This window comes from Brachionichthys hirsutus, chromosome 23 (genome assembly GCF_040956055.1).
Source record: "Brachionichthys hirsutus isolate HB-005 chromosome 23, CSIRO-AGI_Bhir_v1, whole genome shotgun sequence".
Taxonomy (NCBI): Eukaryota; Metazoa; Chordata; class Actinopteri; order Lophiiformes; family Brachionichthyidae; genus Brachionichthys; species Brachionichthys hirsutus.
In genome coordinates, this window is record NC_090919.1 from 402,298 (window position 1) to 420,842 (window position 18,545).

The 18,545-nt window shown below is 52.9% G+C and overlaps 2 protein-coding genes and 1 long non-coding RNA gene across 3 annotated transcripts; all 3 read right to left on the reverse strand.

Annotated features, from left to right (window-relative positions):
- Positions 1–399: 399 nt before the first annotated feature.
- On the reverse strand, positions 400–2,422 carry LOC137911482 (uncharacterized). Its single transcript, XM_068755855.1, has 2 exons — positions 2,076–2,422; positions 400–1,636 (listed from the first exon to the last, which is right to left on the reverse strand). The coding sequence occupies exons 1-2, from the start codon at positions 2,289–2,291 to the stop codon at positions 611–613; spliced, it is 1,242 nt and encodes a 413-aa protein (XP_068611956.1). The 5' UTR covers positions 2,292–2,422; the 3' UTR covers positions 400–610.
- A 391-nt stretch (positions 2,423–2,813) lies between these two features.
- LOC137911487 (uncharacterized) lies at positions 2,814–3,408 on the reverse strand. Its single transcript, XR_011106115.1, has 3 exons — positions 3,390–3,408; positions 3,025–3,120; positions 2,814–2,948 (listed from the first exon to the last, which is right to left on the reverse strand). It is a non-coding gene; the product is annotated as an uncharacterized lncRNA (long non-coding RNA).
- A 469-nt stretch (positions 3,409–3,877) lies between these two features.
- Positions 3,878–14,627, reverse strand: LOC137911476 (kinesin-like protein KIF1C). The gene is made up of 26 exons (XM_068755850.1): positions 14,475–14,627; positions 14,313–14,389; positions 14,156–14,234; positions 13,909–14,009; positions 13,608–13,673; positions 13,351–13,529; positions 13,142–13,253; positions 12,982–13,059; positions 12,845–12,910; positions 12,676–12,754; positions 12,280–12,358; positions 12,044–12,204; positions 10,813–10,962; positions 10,519–10,601; positions 10,365–10,444; positions 10,076–10,151; positions 9,568–9,647; positions 9,373–9,467; positions 9,031–9,114; positions 8,695–8,875; positions 8,233–8,305; positions 8,062–8,160; positions 7,269–7,430; positions 6,895–7,176; positions 6,733–6,822; positions 3,878–6,651 (listed from the first exon to the last, which is right to left on the reverse strand). The coding sequence occupies exons 1-26, from the start codon at positions 14,581–14,583 to the stop codon at positions 5,704–5,706; spliced, it is 3,669 nt and encodes a 1,222-aa protein (XP_068611951.1). The 5' UTR covers positions 14,584–14,627; the 3' UTR covers positions 3,878–5,703.
- Between the last annotated feature and the right edge of the window lie 3,918 nt (positions 14,628–18,545).

Sequence of the window (18,545 nt, forward strand, 5' to 3'; positions counted from 1 at the left end):
AAAGAACCAGTGAACGGAGATCGATCCTTCTCTTCTTGAATTTAGCTGAAGCTGGTTGGAATTGTTTTAGTCACTTTGTGAACAAAATAGTATTGTGATTAAATATGACCACTTTTCCCAGTGGAACTTTCCTTCGGAAGTCTTTGTAGACGGTGACGCAACAGTTCGGTTCTTTATTTCCATGACGAGGAGAGGCCAGCGCAATTTCACCCAATCAAAGTTACTGTTGAACTGTCAGGTCAGGTGGGAGCTCACCTGGGCCGCCTTCCAGTTGTCTGTCCGTGACGTCATCAACGTGCGCTGCTCTGTTTGTGTTCATTGGTTGTGTCCTGAATCAGGCTCAGGCTGCGGAGCCTCGGTTTGGTGGTACCAGTGAGCGAGGCTGCTAATAATCACTGTTTCTCAATCGGTATTTTATTTCATTTAATCAATGAAACAATTTTTATACACACAAAAATACAGACATCAAACTTTATTTCCACGCTAAGCATAAAGCTAACTCGCTACACTAAAAGATTCTCGGTTTGTTTTTTTATATTGCAGTCTATAGAAATGCCACGCCCTCAAAAAGGGCGTGGCAACCCAACATTCTTGGATGTCCTTTGTGATGCTAATGAACTGCCTCACCATCTGTTGGCATGGTAACTCCCCATGGCATGCTGGGTAAGTAGTGCGCCAGCCACTCCCCCCAGCTGCTTCTGGGCTCCTCCCTTCCTCCTCTTTTCACCTCCCACCCCCCGACCACCCAATCCCGCTGCTCTCTCCCTTCCTCTCTCTCCTCCCTCAAAATCACACTGTAGCGTTTTCTGGAATCTCCTCCTCTCTCTCCCTCCGTCCTCCTGCACTCCTCCATCACATCCCTCCATCCTCCTACCTCCTCCTCTCTGCTCACCAGGCGATATATTGTCTCTTTGTACACGCCCGTCTCCCCCCCCTCTTTGTGTCCTCCGGCCGGCTCCAGAGGGACGTCTGTTCTTTCTTGTCCTCCGTCTCTGTGGATGAACAGAACGGAGCGATACGATGCTACCGCTCCTCCGGTCACCTCCTTCTCTCCCCTCCTGCTAACCGGCCTCGCTCTCTCGCCACCTCCTCTCTGCCTCGCTAGCATCGCTTTCAGCAGCTCGTACTCCCTTGTGTACCACATGACCAGCCTCGCCACGGTTGCTAGGATACACGCCGCTGATGCCACGCACAACAACAGACACCCGGCGAACAGCCAAACACAGAACCCCCCCGTGCCGGTGGCGAGGTCACCAGTCGCCCACGGCTCCGCCGCGGTGGTTGCCGTGACTACCTGGACGTTGGGTGTTGAGGTTGAAGATACAGATCTGGTTGTCATGGTAGTGAATCGTTTACTTGACGATCTGATGGTAGAACGAGACTCAACCAAAGTGGACCCTTTGTGGTCCTCAAGCGCTGCTGGTACAGACGGCGAGGGAGCAGCAGCACTAGTACTAGTACTAGCAGTAGTAGTACTCGTAGTACTAGCAGCAGACACAGTGGTAGCTGGCTCTGTGGCCTTCTTCGCCTGGGCGGAGTCTCCTCTGGGATTGGTCAGATCCGGCGGTGGACACAGGTCATAGTCTTCCAGGTTGATGATGGATTTTCCTTTGTGATCCGGGGGAGAGGTGCACACCTGGGAGCAGAACACCAAGGCAACGATCATTCCTAGCGCAGATCACCTGTGATGTCATCAATAAAGACATTTCCTGCAAACAACACGTCCGAACAACAAAGAGACAGAGAAGATTTGGGAGTAAAGCTAAAAGAAAATGAGCTTCTGCTGTCAGTGTGAACATAAAACATCAGCAGCTAACGCTAGCACATCAGCAGCTAACGCTAGCACATCAGCAGCTAACTTTAGCACATCGGCAGCTAACGCTAGCATAGCAACTGCCAGCACCAAGCTAAAGTGTTGATATGCTATTCAAATGGCACCGTTAGGTTCCGGTACCAAACTCCAGAAGAGCCTCTTTGGTCCGTCAGTTTAATGTTAAAGTTCACCTGGATTGAACTGCTCCTATTGGCTGATGCCAAACATGGCGACATCACCAGAGAGCAGCGTCCTGACTCACCACACTCTCCACGTCGCTCTCGATGATCGGACCGTCCCGGACGTAGACGTTGAGTTCGTAGTCGCTGAGGTATCGCCTCAAGTAAAGGAGGGAACAGGAGCAGGACCAGGGATTGTCTGAGAGGTAGAGGTATGGCACCTCCTCCTTTTGGCTGAACCAATCGTCTGGCATCTCTTTGATCTGAATAGAAAAGGAAATGAATTCTTCGGGTCTCATCTGCTGCGTCTCCTATACTTCGCTCTGATTGGCTCGGTCCAAACCACGAGAATGAAACAAACAAGCTAACAGCTGGAGGTCCCAGGCTCCGCCTCCTCGCTGGTTTCGTTTCCCTCTTTGTTCTTCGCTAACCTGAGCCTGTGGATTCTGGATCTTAGTCATGTGCTCTCCCACCTTGTTGCTCTCCAGGTACAGGGTCTCTATGGCAGGTAGGGGGTGGAGCATGAGCACAGGAAGCACTTTGATGCCATTGGACGATAGATCCAGGATCTGAAAAATGTAACAACCAATCAGAGGAGGCTCACCGTGAACGTCCTTTGACTAGAAGGAATGAAGAACCCGTGTTCCTCTGAAACGGAGCCCTGCGATTGGTCAGCCATGAACTACCAATGATCTTCATCCTTCATCCTGATTGGATGTTTGCTCCGCCCATGCAGCGAGCTGAGAGCTCCTGCTAACACTCACCTCCAGCCCGCTGAGTCCTGAGAAGGTGTGGTCACTCAGGGCGTCGATGGCGTTGTCACGCAGGTAGAGTTCAGTCAGACCCGGACAGGCGGCGAAGGATCCGTCAGGGAGGGACGTCAGAAGGTTGGACGCCAGCCGGAGGACGCTGAGGCTGGGCAGGACCGGGACGCTGCTGGGGGTCACCTCCAGAACCTGGACACACAGAAGGTCACCGTCACCGACGCCACCCTGGCTCGCTGCCCGGCGTGCGCCCGGGAGCGGCAGACACCTGGTTGCTGCTGAGGTCCAGCTCATGGATCTGTGGGAAGATCTGGAAGGAGGGCCAGGACAGCCTGGAGAACCGGTTGTTGGGGAACAGCAGAACCTAAAGACAGAGAAGAAGGAGAGTGAGCCGGTTCCTGTCTTATCAGCGTGAAACAGGAAACAGTTTGGCTGTGGTCTCCTCCCGGCAGCCAATCAGGATCCGGATCAGCTCGGGCGTCTTTTGTTGGAGTTTCCAGCCGCAGAGCATTTTAAACTCTTCTTAAGTCTGGCGTCACTGAGCGCCGCAGGTATTTGTAATCTGTCTGTAAATGTAGCAGTAATCACTGACAAGTTGTAATCGGATTACTTCCCGTCTAGGACGATGATTACCTTGGTCGACAGGTCGAACCCGGACGGGACATCGCTGTAGTCGGACGCCGTGCAGTCCTCTCTGGGGCGGTGGTCCTTGTCCCGGTCTCCGAGGCAACCGACCACTGCCGTCACCACGGCAACATGGTCAAGGAGGACGAGGAGGACAAAGAGCTTCATTCTGACCCGTCGGATCGTGACCACGAGTCTGACGGGCGGCGCTGGAAGCAGCTGCTGAAGCAGGAAGTGTGATAGGCTCAGCTGCCGGTCAGCTGACCCCGGACCGCCGCCGCCCCTCGTTAAAGCCTTCCTCAGCGGTAGCTGAATTAGCTGCTAGCTTCTTCCGTTAGCATCACAGCCTAACAACCAATCAGGCGCTGGGCCTTCATCCAGGTCGTAGCAGCAACCAACAATAATGTAGCAGTCGTTGCCGTTGCCGACGACGATAAGTAGCTTCGTGCGTTTAGGCAACCCACACCGAGGTGTGCTACATGCTACCGTTAGCATATGAGGCAACGGGAACGACACGGCGGGCGGTCAGACCAGCATTGCTGCTGTTTGGACCCTCTCAGCCACCGTAGAACCACAAACAGGACAGTCACAGGTTTGGGTCGAATCCACACTTTATTGCTATCATGTCTGCAGAACACCTGAGAGGCCGTCAGCCAATGGGAGGAGAGCAACACCGTGGCGTCGTCATGTCCATATTCTAATGAAGGCCCCCCCCCCCCCCCCGGAGACTCCTCCTCCTAAAAAAACAAAACAAATCTAAACACACACACACACACAGCAGCATCCAAACAAAGACCGATCAATACATTTCTGTTAATGATAGCAACGGCGACGTCACAGGGTTAAAATATCTGATACACTAACAGCCAATCAAACGCCAAGGCGAGAAGAAGGAAACACTTTTTCCCATCAAACCCGGCGGCAGCAGGATGATTGTCTCGTGATCGCCAGTCATAAACTCCCACAATGCCGTGCTCTCTGTGGGCGGGGCCTGGGCAGGATTGTAGCTTCCTGTGTCCACTTATGTGGCAATGGAGGTGTGGACGCCACACCACCTGCCATCCGTCGTCTCTGTGGGTCACGGTGCTGTTGGAGCCAATCCCAGCGGACTACGGGCGAGAGGCGGGGCCAGCGCATGGCGGGCCCCCACAGAGACAGAGAACCCCGCCGCCATACCACACCGGCCAATCAAATGAATTCCTGCAGGTGTAACTGTCCTCAACCACAACGTCCAACTTCTTCATGTCCCCTGAAGGCAGCAGCTGATTCCTCATCCTTTAGGTCACAGTAAAGACCCTCCCAGAACCCTCGAGGCCTCTCCAACTACTTCCTACGCCTCACACTACATTTCCCAGAGATCCTTGCTCAACGACCCGACGTACACCCTTCATTCACGCTGCCTCTCCCGCGTCAGTATTCACAGACCGCCAACGAGGCGCCATTTCCTACATTTCCCATGATTGCCAGAGACAGTGAAGGTTTCACATCTTAAATAGATTCATTTTCATAAAGAGACAAAATAAGTCAGGTACACCTCAAATATACACAAAACACGTCGTCACTCCTGTACAGCAGTGTCTCCCCAGCAGGAGGCGCCACACAGCAGCGTTCTTTGGTATGCAGGGACAGACGGCAACTATGAGCTCCGAACTCAGCGGACAACGAGCCAACATCAGCCAGTCGAATGAAACGGTCACCTGGCCTTAAAGGGACAGGTCGCCCAACGAAGGAGACACGCGGCGGGACGAGGACAACAACCGCTTCAGCTGTCCCTCTCAGGTCCTTCGTTTGTCCGCTCGCGAGCGCTAACAGTACGGTGAAGTAAAATCAAAACGAGTGGTGAACACGTACGAACACTTTCTCCACACAACGTATCGCCACCCCGGCTAGCTATGCTAGGCTAATACTTTGAACTTCATAGGCTTGTGTAAAACACCATCATCCATTAGCCTATAAAGCTCAATCACAGGCTAAGGTGAGCTAGCTAAGAGTTCGTTAGGCTAACGGGGAGAGCTACAACCACAGAAATCCTCTGTAGGAGACATTCGTTAACAGTAACTAGCTGCTGGAGCTAAAGCTTTAGCATCAATGCACCTCGTTCAATATCAGTGATCAATACAAGTCCATTTGAGCATCATGAACTGGATCACGCTAAATATAAAATAACGCACTTCTTAAAACAACATCGCTATGAAAACTGCTAACCCGAGCTAACATAAATGCTATCAGGAAGCTGTGCATGCACACACACAGCCAGCCAATCAGAGAGCTCCCTGTTCAGGGTTCGAGGTCACATGGGCGTCTCCCTGTTCAGGGTTCGAGGTCACATGGGCGTCTCCCTGTTCTTGAGGTCTGGTGCGCTGAACTGCCGTCTCATCCTGGGTGGGGTGGTAAAGCCCCACCCACCTGCTGGTGGCCCCACCCCTAGCACGAAGTCAAGAGGAGGGGCACCTGGGCGTTGCAAGCTGTGGTAGTTTGGGTAGGGTCCTGGCTGGAATGGTGCATTGTGGGGGTTGAAGTAAGGGTAGGGATGGTACTGGTGGTGCTGGTTATAATGGAAGCCTCCGTCTCTGTCTCCCCCCCCTCCTCTGTCCCCTCCAGGTGTGGGCGACACCCCCCTCTTCAGTATGGGTCTACCCTGGTGATTGGCTCCGCCCCCATTTGGGTGGGTGGAGCTGTCCAGGGAATTGCGACGATGCTGGCGCTGGTGGTTCTGGTAGTACGCACCCTGGTTACGCTGCTGCCAGCCGCAATGAGGGCTCGGGCTGCGAATACGAGGGGGCGGAGCCTGGAAGGGGAGGGGCAAGAGAGGAGGAGGCGGTGGGGGAGAAGTTTTACCCTCCACGACGCCACCCCCTCCCCCCTCGTTCTGCTCGGACCCATCTCCTCCCTTGTCTCCCAGGCCCAGAGCCTGCAGGGCGGCGCTGGCTGGTCCCCATGACAACCGGTGGGCGGGGTTACTTTTGAAGGGGAATTTGAGCTTGCACTCCTGGGGAGGGATGAAGCGACCGGTGCCGGGGAGGTGAACGGGGACGACGGGTTCTCTCAGACCCTGGTTCTGGTTCTGGTTCTGCCCTCGTAGTTTCTTGCTGATGTTCTGCTGCTGCAGGTTCAGAATCCGCTGCTGTTCCTGCTTCAGCCAGCGGAGGCGCCCTCTCCTGAAGGCCGGGTCTTCGTCCATCAGCTTCTTCACCCTGTGTTCTGGATGCGCGGGGGCGTCGCCCGCTCCTTGCTCCTCCCTCTGAGGTGACCCCTGATCTCCAACGTCCTCCTGACACCCGGAGGACACCAGAGACGTTTCAGGGAGCGCTCGCCAGAGAGCCGCGGGGCAGGAAGTGGCCCGGGAACCTACCTGGACAGGTATGATGCTCTCCATCTTGACCATCCTGTCCCTCAGAGACTTGATCTCCTCGTCCTTCATGTTGTTCTGGAGCTTCACCTCCTGCAACACGTCGCACACGTTTAAATCCACGGCGCCGGGATGCCCCGCCCCCCACGCCGTAGTCCAACTCACCTCCAAAATGTCCGTCAGTTTATCGATGTGAGCCTTCAGATCGTACACTTTGTTTTTCTGTCCTCCCTCCTCCGCCTCTCCTCCGACACCGCCTCCCTCCTCGGTGGGGGGGCTCCTCTCCTCCCCGATGCCCACGGTGTCCCAGACGTCCTGAGCCACCGCCCGCCAGCTCTCCCTCTCGCCGGCGTCCTTCTTGGTGTACATGCGGCAGAGCTCCTTCATCTTCACGATGGACAGCGCTTCGATCTCCTGCCGTGAGTGGCGGAAGTCTCCGAGCGCCACCTGAGGGGGGCGCCAGACACGGGAGGAGTACAAACATTACCGCACGCTGCTGATGCTACGCTACACAGTCCAGGCGACCCGCCGGGTCGGACCTCGTAGCAGATCTCCTTGACGGCCTGCAGGCGGAGGTCTTCCATGGTGACCCGCTTCGGGTCCTTGCTGATCCTCCTCCTCTGAGGGATCTGATAGACCCGGAGAGGCTCCCTCCTCTTCCCACTGCTGGGGAGTCCACAGCGCTTCACTATGGACTGCACCTGGGGACAGGTGAGACACCTGGGTGAGGACACGGCGTACAGTGTACTTGTAGCATATATGTAGTATACATTACTACACAATACTAGTAAATATAGTGTACTAATGGAAGTATACTAGTACGTGAGTCGTACTAATGGAAGTATACTAGTACGTGAGTCGTACTAATGGAAGCGTACTAGTACGTGAGTCGTACTAATGGAAGTGTACTAGTACGTGAGTCGTACTAATTGAAGTATACTAGTACGTGAGTCGTACTAATGGAGTATACTAGTACGTGAGTCGTACTAATGGAAGTATACTAGTACGCGAGTCGTACTAATGGAAGTATACTAGTACGTGAGTCGTACTAATTGAAGTATACTAGTACGTGAGTTGTACTAATGGAAGTATACTAGTACGTGAGTCGTACTAATTGAAGTATACTAGTACGTGAGTCGTACTAATGGAAGTATACTAGTACGTGAGTCGTACTAATGGAAGTATACTAGTACGTGAGTCGTACTAATTGAAGTATACTAGTAAGTGAGTCGTACTAATGGAAGTATACTAGTACGTGAGTCGTACTAATGGAAGTATACTAGTACGTGAGTCGTACTAATGGAAGTATACTAGTACGCGAGGCGTGCCTACCTTGTTGGCAGGTAGCTTCTCTCTCAGGGAGGAGATCAGCCTCCAGCTCTCCTCACAGGAGCGTTTGTCCGAGTCGTCTCCACTGTCGCTGTCGGCATACTGAGCACAAACACGCTGATTATTGATTAGTGATGGGAGGAGCCCCTGAGCGCGGGTCCGACCAGAACCTACCAGTCGCTGCTGCTCCAGCAGCAGATCCGCCTCTTCCTTCTCTTTACGGTACTGAACCTCCATGTCCTGCAGTCTGCAACAGACAGCCAGCAATCGGTCAACGGATCAATACGCCAACCAATCAGGCTGTTGATCACACAGCGTGAACTGAACCACGCCCATTTTAACAGAATACATCCTGTGTGGTGAATAGAAGTACAATGTTTACATGAAATTACTGCATTCTCCAATGTATTTTGTGTCTGATGATCGATGTTCAGCAGTACTTATTGTAGTACTGATCGTAGTACTGCTAGTACGGTAGTACCAGCGTGCTGTGGGTATATTTGTTTGGCTGTGATGTCATCCTAGATCATTTTATGACATCATTGCTGAAACCTGTGCAGACAGTGATTTGATTGGCTGCAGCTTCCTGTTTCTGTGGATTCACTTCCTGTTCTTCTTCTTCTTCCTCTTCTTCACCTCTTCTCCATCTCCAGCTTGATGTCGATGCCTTGCTTCTCCAGCAGCTCCCTCTGAGCGTAGTTCCAGTCCTCCGGCTCCACCTGCTGGTCGCTGGTGACGCTGCGCTCTCTTTCCAGTCGGGCCTGCTCCGGGTGGTTGAAGCGGAACACGTGGTTCTTTCCCATCACGATACGGTTACCTAGCAACGGAGGAGGGACACAGCCGCTGAATGTGGGAAGGCCAAAGCAGCGGATAACCTTTGTTCCCGCTAGCCGGTCCGCTAGCCGGTCCGCTAGCCGGTCCGCTAGCCGGTCCGCTAGCCGCAGACCGCAGACTCCGTATCGTTCGTCTCACCTTGCTTGAGGACGACGGCGTCGGCGATCTGCTTCCCATTGACGTACGTCTCGGCTCCGATTAACGGCTCCAGCGTGACGACCACTGCACAGAAGCAGAACAACAGCCGTCACACACACACACAGCAGCGTGCGTGCGTGTGTGTGTGTGTGTGTGTGTGTGTGCGTGCGTGCAGTGGCGTAACGTGCGCTGTTGGAGGAATACCTGACAGACTTCCTGGCAGCTTTTACAGAGAGAAGAAGAGGAAGAACTAGCATGAAATAAACCGTTCACCGGGACGCGGCTGCAGACGGCCAGCGTTACCATGGCGATGCGGCTGCGTGGTAACCAGGTGCGTCTCACCTTCCCCCTGCTCGTTGGTCTCGCTGACGAACACACAGTGGATCTCTTTGATGCAGTGACCCGACAGCTTGACGTCCACGTCCTGCTGACCCACCCTGAGACACGGGGACACGGGGACACGGGGACACGGAGACACGGAGACATTCACACAGCCGTTTAACGGGAACGGCCGTGCTTTCACTCGCGGGCGCTGACCTGGTGACGCCCTCTTTGATGTAGTACAGCAGACACTCGGACATCAGAGGGTCTTCGTTCAGGTTGACCAGGTGAGGCGTCTGCGGCGGGGACAGGTGTGAAGGCTGACAGCAGTACTTTTACTTCATACAGTACTTCTAGCGCTATTAGTTTCAAGATGAAAGGGCAACATCTCTTCTGATTGGACAGGATTCACTCCGCCCACTCAGCTCACAGCCAATAGAGACTCGTCCTCCTTCAGCTGGGAACGAAGCTCCAAAGACTATCAGCCAATCAGCTCCTGTTCTGTCCATCTCGCAGTGACATCATAATGATGATAAAAACAGACAAAACCCACTTGATGTAAGTTTTATTCACATTTAACATTATTAGCTGTTGCTTTGATCTCCTGGGTTTATTGATTGCTGATTTGTTATCTGATTTAACCAGACTAACCAGCAGGTGGCAACACTCAACATGAAGTCGGGGTGTTCGTGGACAAAAGACAGATGAAAGACAGACAACTCACTCCTTTAGGTGAGAAGACGCCCAGCGTTCCTCCGTCTTCTTTGATGGACACACCCATCTCTGCCAACAGCGACTCTCTGAGTGAGAGAGAGAGTGAGAGAGAGTGAGACATAGAGTGAGACAGAGAGACAGACAGAGAGACAGACAGACAGAGGGTTTCATTCATCTTCCTGCTCTCACAGCAGCAAAGTGAAACTGGCTTTAGCCCATTAGCCGCTAACATCACAGCATCGCTGGGTGCCAGACTGACTGAAATGCATCGTGGGAGTCGTAGTTCGCCGAGCCCTCACCTCTCCAGCCGAATAGATTCCGTCTTGCGTAGCTTCTCCTCCCAGGTCTCATTCAGCTCCGCGATGATCTTCTCCGTCTCCTGCGGGAGCAACAAACGTCGGTGAGTCGGCGCCGAAGCCCGTTGAACTCTGGGAGATCTGACGGTCGTCCTACCAACAGCCGCTCCGCCGCCTCCTCTTTACTGATGCTCTCCGTCTCCTCGCTGTCCTCCATCAGGAGGTTAGCAGGTACGGTGCCTAGAGAGGAGGAGGAGAGGAGGAGAACGATGAAGAAGCACTGGATGCAGCAGCGCTTAGCTTAGCATGGACGTAAAGATCAGAGGGTACATAAAAGTATTAATTTAGAAAGTATTTAGAAAACTCTCCTTGAGTGACAAATATCTGGCAGGTACCGGTCCGTTCTGACATCAGCCTCAACAGAGTGCCTTACGGACAAACACACAGTCACCTGGAGGGGCGGAGCCATTCTTAGATGAGACACCATTGGATGCAAGCATCAGCTGCAAAGGGGAGGAGGAGCCACCAGTAACACCAGGAAGACCAGGAAGACCAGGAAGACCAGCAGGACCAGCAGGACCAGCAGGACCATTGTTGATGGCTTCAGAGAGAGAGAACAGCATGTAAACGGCGTGTGCACCCTGGTGCAGCGTACCCGCGTGTGCACCCTGGTGCAGCGTACCCGTGTGTGTACCCCGGTGCAGCGTACCTGCGTGTGCACCCCGGTGCAGCGTACCTGTGTGTGTACCCTGGTGCAGCGTACCCGCGTGTGCACCCTGGTGCAGCGTACCCGCGTGTGCACCCTGGTGCAGCGTACCCGCGTGTGCACCCTGGTGCAGCGTACCCGCGTGTGCACCCTGGTGCAGCGTACCCGCGTGTGCACCCTGGTGCAGCGTACCCGCGTGTGCACCCTGGTGCAGCGTACCCGCGTGTGCACCCTGGTGCAGCGTACCCGCGTGTGCACCCTGGTGCAGCGTACCTGCGTGTGTACGCTGGTGCAGCGTACCCGCGTGTGTACGCTGGTGCAGGGTACCTGCGTGTGCACCCTGGTGCAGCGTACCTGCGTGTGCACCCTGGTGCAGCGTACCCGCGTTGTGCACCCTGGTGCAGCATACCTGCCTGTGCACCCTGGTGCAGCGTACCCGCGTGTGTACTCTGGTGCAGCGTACCTGCGTGTGTACTCTGGTGCAGCGTACCTGCGTGTGCACCCCGGTGCAGCGTACCTGCGTGTGTACCCTGGTGCAGCGTACCTGCGTGTGTACTCTGGTGCAGCGTACCTGTGTGTGCACCCCGGTGCAGCGTACCCGTGTGTGCACCCTGGTGCAGCGTACCTGTGTGTGCACCCTGGTGCAGCGTACCCGCGTGTGCACGCTGGTGCAGCGTACCCGCGTGTGCACCCTGGTGCAGCGTACCCGCGTGTGCACCCTGGTGCAGCGTACCCGCGTGTGCACCCTGGTGCAGCGTACCCGCGTGTGCACGCTGGTGCAGCGTACCCGCGTGTGCACCCTGGTGCAGCGTACCTGCGTGTGTACCCTGGTGCAGCGTACCTGTGTGTGCACCCTGGTGCAGCGTACCCGCGTGTGTACGCTGGTGCAGCGTACCTGTGTGTGCACCCTGGTGCAGCGTACCTGCGTGTGTACCCTGGTGCAGCGTACCTGCGTGTGCACCCTGGTGCAGCGTACCTGTGTGTGTACCCGCGTCGTGCAGCAGCTCCTGCAGACCCTGAGAGAACAGCAGGTTCCTCAGTCGTTCCACTTCGGACTTCAGCTCCCTGATCAGTTTGGCGTTTGGATCTTCATTGATCACGGCGTTACAGCGGATCTGTTTGGCGCGGTCGGCGTACCTGCAACACGTCAGCCACATGAGAGCCAGTCCCGTAATCCGGGGTAATCTGTACTCTGATCGGACGGCGTCCGACCTCAGGGTGCTCAGCGTTTCTTCATAGCTGATGTCAGCAGGACTGAGAGCCGCGATCATGGCCGTCCGGGAGTTTCCTCCTGAAACCAAGACGCCGGTACCGATACTGTGTGTTGTACATGTCCGAGTACTTCAGCACTTACTGGTCCTGCATACACTGCTAGCCGAAGTGTTCCTCGAAGATAAGATATTAGCTCGTTCACTGCAGTCTAAGGAGATTGGAATCTACTTTGTGATAGTAATCTATTACAATCTAATCCATCTTCCTCCAGGGTCCCGGGTCTCGTGACATCATCACGCAATCAACCAGCTGATTGGATAAACTGTCACCGGAGATGATTAGCTTTTCTGCTGTGCTACTTGTCTGAGTGCTAGTGCTAATGCTAATGCTACGTACCCAGGTTCTCCTTCAGCAGCCAGGTGAGAACAGAATCTCTGTAGGGAATGAAGTCACTTTTCCTCTTCTTGCTGCTCTGCTGCAGAGACAGAAGAACAGTTCAGTCCGGTCCGGTCCAGTCCGGTTCAGTCCGGTCCAGTCCAGTCCGGTCCGGTCCACTCTGACGTACCATTTCAGCCAGAGCCGAGATGACTTTGCCCAGCGTGGTCAGAGACTTATTGATGTTTGCTCCTTCCTGCACACAAACACTCAGTAAACAACAACAACACAACCCGATGACATCATCAAACCCGGCTGACCTCTGACCTTCAGGCGGGTTCCCTTTGCCCCCGAGGAGTCGGCCCGCTCGCTGCCGGCCAGGTCCACCAGACTGATCCTGCTGACCTGGACAGTTTACAGCGCGTTAAACCGGGGCGGGGCGGGGCCGGGGGGGGGGGCGGGGCGCCGCCCTCGGTGGGACTCCTACCTTCTCAGTGTCCAGCCCAGTCATCTGGTCTCGTCGTCTTTGGGTGAACACGATGGTGAAGACGGCGTGTGACCTGGACGAGGTCTCATTCATGTTCGTGGCTGCGACCGTCCTGCAATCAGGAACCAATCAGGGCTCAGTGATCAATCAACACAGACGGCCAGAGACCCAAGCGCCAGCGTCTCGGTTGTCCCCGTCTAGCTTTGGACCTGGATTTGTTCCCAGCGTCCATCAGGTCCCGGATGTCGGGGAATCCGGTCACAGCCAGTTTGGACAGATCCTCCACGTAGGGACCCAGGATGGGATGCTCCCGGACCCGCAGCGTCCCCTGAGACTTTGGATTTAGCAGGTCCCGGACCCGCTCACAGTAAATCTCCATGTAGGACACCTGGAGGAAGGTCAGAGACGGAGGTCAGCCAGCTGGAGGGAGGGGACCGAGTGGACGACGGGACCGCGGTGCGTTTACCTCCACCGAGTAGGTCAGGTCCGGGTCCAGGTTCCGTCCCGTCCTCTGGAACAAGTCCTCACACAGCTGAAGACAAGCAGACCGGCAGCGGGTCCAGACACGTTAGCGTCAAACAGGAAGTCTCCTCACGTATCAAACGTCGGTGACATCATCGACCCCGAGTTCACTTCTAGTCCAGACGTCCGGATTGTTACTGCTAACGTTAGCTTAGACGACTAAAGTCCTTTAGCTCCGGACGTAGCGCTAGCTAAAGATGCACCCAGTCACGAGGCTGAAACAGGAAGTAGTTGTCTGGGCGTACCTGTGGAATGATTCCTTCCTGTCCAGGTTCCTGCTTCCCCATCATGGTGTAGCTCTTTCCTCCCCCCGTCTGTCCGTAGGCAAAAATGCAAACATTGTACCCTAGGAAACCACAGAAACAACGCTGATGTCACCGCGTACAGCGTTTCCATGTAGCATCGTTAGCATCGTTCACGTCGGCGTGATGCTAGTTAGCATCCTTTCCATCGTTAGCATGGTTCCTGTTGGACAGAGGTCAGGTGTGTTACCTTCGAAGGCGTGCAGCAGCATCTCCTCTCCGATGTCCTGGTACACCTGCCTCTGGGAGGCGAAGCCGGGGGCGTCGGCCTGCGGGGGACACACACACCTCTGGTTAGCGCCGCTTACCGCCTCCCCAGAGCAACGCGAGACGGAGCGCGGCCTCACCGCCGTGTGCGACCAGTAGGAGTAGTCGAAGGTGAAGCTCTTGGCTCCATCCTTGGACTGTTTGGGGTTGGAGATACCTGCAACACAAACATCAGGGCTGTGTTGTCTGACAGACAGGCTACATGCTAAAGGCTAGCGGGTGCTGGGTGGGCGTGGCCTTACAGGTGGTGTTGCCCTGCATCTGGATCACGCACTTAGCAGCATTGCGTCCCGTCTCTCGGGAGTTGAACGGGCGGACCCGCACCGCCACCTTCACTGACGCCCCCGCCATCGTTCAGCTCCGCCTACCTCACCTGAAGAAAGGCAGCCAGAGACAAACATGCTAAAAGGTCAAAGAAGCAACCTGTCCAGGTGCATTATGGGAAATCAGGAGACTTCCTTTCAAATCCGTTAGGAAGCGGCTTTTCGGTTTATGTCTTCTTGCCGTCTTTTTACTTTGTTTTCATCCCTTCTTTCTCCTCTTTCTCCTGTCTGACACACCTTCTCTCCATCCCACGTTTCTCTTCCACCTCTCCAATAAAAGAGCCCAGCTCCTTTTCTCTTTTCCATCCCTCTGTTCTTAAATCCTACATTCTTTCCTCTCTTTCATCCCTCCTTACATTCCTGTCCAGATGACTGTTGTGTTTCCTTGTTGCCATGGTAACCACAGCTGCCTCTCTTGCACCTCTGCCTCTCTCTCCCTGTGCTCATCCATGTTGAACGCCCACGCCGCAGCCCTGTGTGTGTCTGGTTGAACTGGCTCAGCTAGCCGTAGCGCTAGCTGAGCTAACCAGCTGTGCAGTGGAAGAGAACACCTGGTGAAGACACAACTACAGCAGCACGACAGGTTCAAGGGCTCTTTACCTGAAGTGAGAGCAGTCACCAGCTGTTAGCTGTTAGCGGTTAGCTGTTAGCAGGGGCGGCTCAACGCCCTGACTCAGCAGATTGATTGATTGATCATCGGTCAGTGAACACGTCGCCGATCAATGTGCGTCACTGTTTAGTGATCATAACGAGTGATAATCAGCTGGTCCTGATCAATGCCCAGTGTGCGATGTTCTGTCGACGTTCCACCTCCTGGTCACATGACCATGAACATGTGATGCCTTCAGGACGGTAGGGAATACCGGCACCACAATACTACACGAGACGCCATGTTTGTTTACCTCCGTGCTCCCGGATGCCTTTCCCTAACGCTTCCTTCCCGATGACATCACAGGCACAGCTGTGATTGGCTGGAACGGGCCTGTCATGTCTGTGAGCAGAGTTTAAGCCAATAACTAATAAATATTATTGATTAATAAGAATCAGATAGACTCACAAAGATCCTGTTGTTGAACGCACACGGGTAACGCTAACTTTGTGGCGCTGCTTCCTGACATCAGAGCAGGATACAAACATAAAGCTAAAAATATGCACGCGCACGCACACACACACACACACACACATAGCTGAGATGCCTTTAGCCACACAGGCTAACTTTAGCAACGCAGACATGAACAGAGGCAAGCCTCACTCAGGGTGAAACTCGACAGACAAAATGTTTGGGGACGGGACAGGAAGTAGCGTTTCCTCGATGCTAACCTGCAGCTAGCTGTCCGAACATGAACCGCTGAATGACATCACAAATATTTCATGATTATATTATTATGACCGTCTGGCTTTCATGAAGTGATTTTAGAAGGTTTGGTGTTTATCACTTTCTTCTGTCATTGTTAGCATTTTGGCACCTTTAGTGTTTTAACAGCTAACAGAAACAACACCTCGACCAAGCATGCTAACTCCCAGACAACAGCTAATAAGCTAACGGTAACAGTGACACTGCGAGCTAGCTGCTAGCTCAGAGTTTAGCATCCGTGCTGGATTTGGGCCAGATTGGAAATTAACTTCCTGTTTCAGTCGCTCCACCTTTTACATCTTTAGCTAACATTAGCGGAATTAGTCTGACAACTGGTGGCATTATTGATCCATCATTATCCATCTGTGGCTCAGCGCTGGCCAATCAGCCGCAGACATCACAATGACATCATCACCCCAACCAAGATTGTTCATGCTGTTATTATAAATAAAGTTTGATGAAATTAGTAAATGAGAAACGATTGACAACCAGATTATCATCCTGATTATTGATAATCCAAACAGATTGATGTATTCATTTCACTTATAATAAACTTTATGACATTTAAGAGTGACAATAAAGTTTTCATCCAATAAACTGGAGGTGAAAACTTTATTACCACTGTTTGTTTATAACTTTTGTTGTTGTTTACATTCAGGTATTTCTTTTATTCATATTTAAAGAATGCGTTTTTGTTTAAATCCACTATAAATTCGAATTAAGGTCGGATTAATGAGAAAATAAACTTTTACTGTAAGTACTTTAACTAGTTCTACTCTGGTTCTGGACGGTACCGGATCACTCACCTCTACCGGACCGGACCGGACCGGACCGGAGGAACCGGGAGTCTCGTGGAAGCCACGCGCTGCTCCGGTTACTCGGTCCCCATCACTCCTTCCGACGATTAAACGAAGTGAACCGGGACGGGGGTCGGTCTTCAGCCGGGCCGACGACCTGACACCGGTCCCGGCCCGGGCCTGTCGGAACCGGGAGGCACAGGCGCTCACGTCGGGGACTCGGGTGGGGGCGCTGCTGTCACACGCGTTCAGGAAAAGTTTCGACAGCCTGTAACGCCTCGCCCGGTAACGGCGGCGGCAGCCTCTGGGTGGTGACGTCACGGTCCGGTTACCGTCGGTAAAAAAAAAAGTTAGAAAAAGAAACAAATGGGAGGAAGTTGAGGCCCGGCAATCACGGCGCGCCTCCGCCTGGCCGACCGGCCCGGGATCCGCTGGGCCTCCTCCGGTCCCGGGAGCGTTAACGGGGGGTTTAACGGAGGTTAAGGTAAAGAAGAAAGAGAGGCTGGCCGGTGGCCTGGCCGCGCGGCGGGTGTCTGCGTGAAACAGCGGGCGCGTTCCCGTGACGGAAAAGCCCCGCCCGGCCCCGCAATGCCCCCCCCCCCGCCCACCTCCCGCCTCAGAGCTGGAACTGAGACAGACGTCTCACTCTGGATATTTACCGAGGACAAATACTTCAAACACACCCCACAAAGTACTCATTATACACACAAATTACTGTAAGTATTGAGAGAAAGAATGAGAGGATGAGCAGAGGTCAAAGGCCAGAGCAGACCCTAACCCTGTGCCAGTAGCAGTGGCAGTAGTAGTAGTAGTAACAGTATAGTATAGTAGTATAGAAGTAGCAGTAGTAGTAGTATAGTAGCACTATAGTAGCAGTAGTAGTAGTAGTAACAGTATAGTATAGTAGTATAGAAGTAGCAGTAGTAGTAGTATAGTAGCACTATAGTAGCAGTAGTAGTAGTAGTAACAGTATAGTAGCACTATAGTAGTAGTAGTAGTACTATAGTAGCACTATAGTAGCAGTAGTAGTAGTAGTAGTAACAGTATAGTATAGTAGTATAGAAGTAGCAGTAGGAGTAGTATAGTAGCACTATAGTAGCAGTAGTAGTAGTAGTAACAGTATAGTATAGTAGTATAGAAGTAGCAGTAGTAGTAGTATAGTAGCACTATAGTAGCAGTAGTAGTAGTAGTAACAGTATAGTATAGTAGTATAGAAGTAGCAGTAGTAGTAGTATAGTAGCACTATAGTAGCAGTAGTAGTAGTAGTAACAGTATAGTAGCACTATAGTAGTAGTAGTAGTACTATAGTAGCACTATAGTAGCAGTAGTAGTAGTAGTAGTAACAGTATAGTATAGTAGTATAGAAGTAGCAGTAGGAGTAGTAGTTGTAGTAGTATAGTAGTAGCAGTATAGTAGTAGTAGTTGCAGTATAGTAGTAGTAGTTGCAGTATAGTAGTAGTAGTAGCAGTATAGTAGCAGTAGTTGCAGTATAGTAGCAGTAGTTGCAGTATAGTAGCAGTATAGTATCAGTATAGTAGCAGTATAGTAGCAGTATAGTATCAGTATAGTAGCAGTATAGTAGCAGTATAGTTGCAGTATAGTAGTAGTAGTAGCAGTATAGTAGCAGTATAGTTGCAGTATAGTAGTAGTAGTAGCAGTATAGTAGCAGTATAGTATCAGTATAGTAGCAGTATAGTTGCAGTATAGTAGTAGTAGTAGCAGTATAGTAGCAGTATAGTATCAGTATAGTAGCAGTATAGTTGCAGTATAGTAGTAGTAGTAGCAGTATAGTAGCAGTATAGTTGCAGTATAGTAGTAGTAGTAGCAGTATAGTAGCAG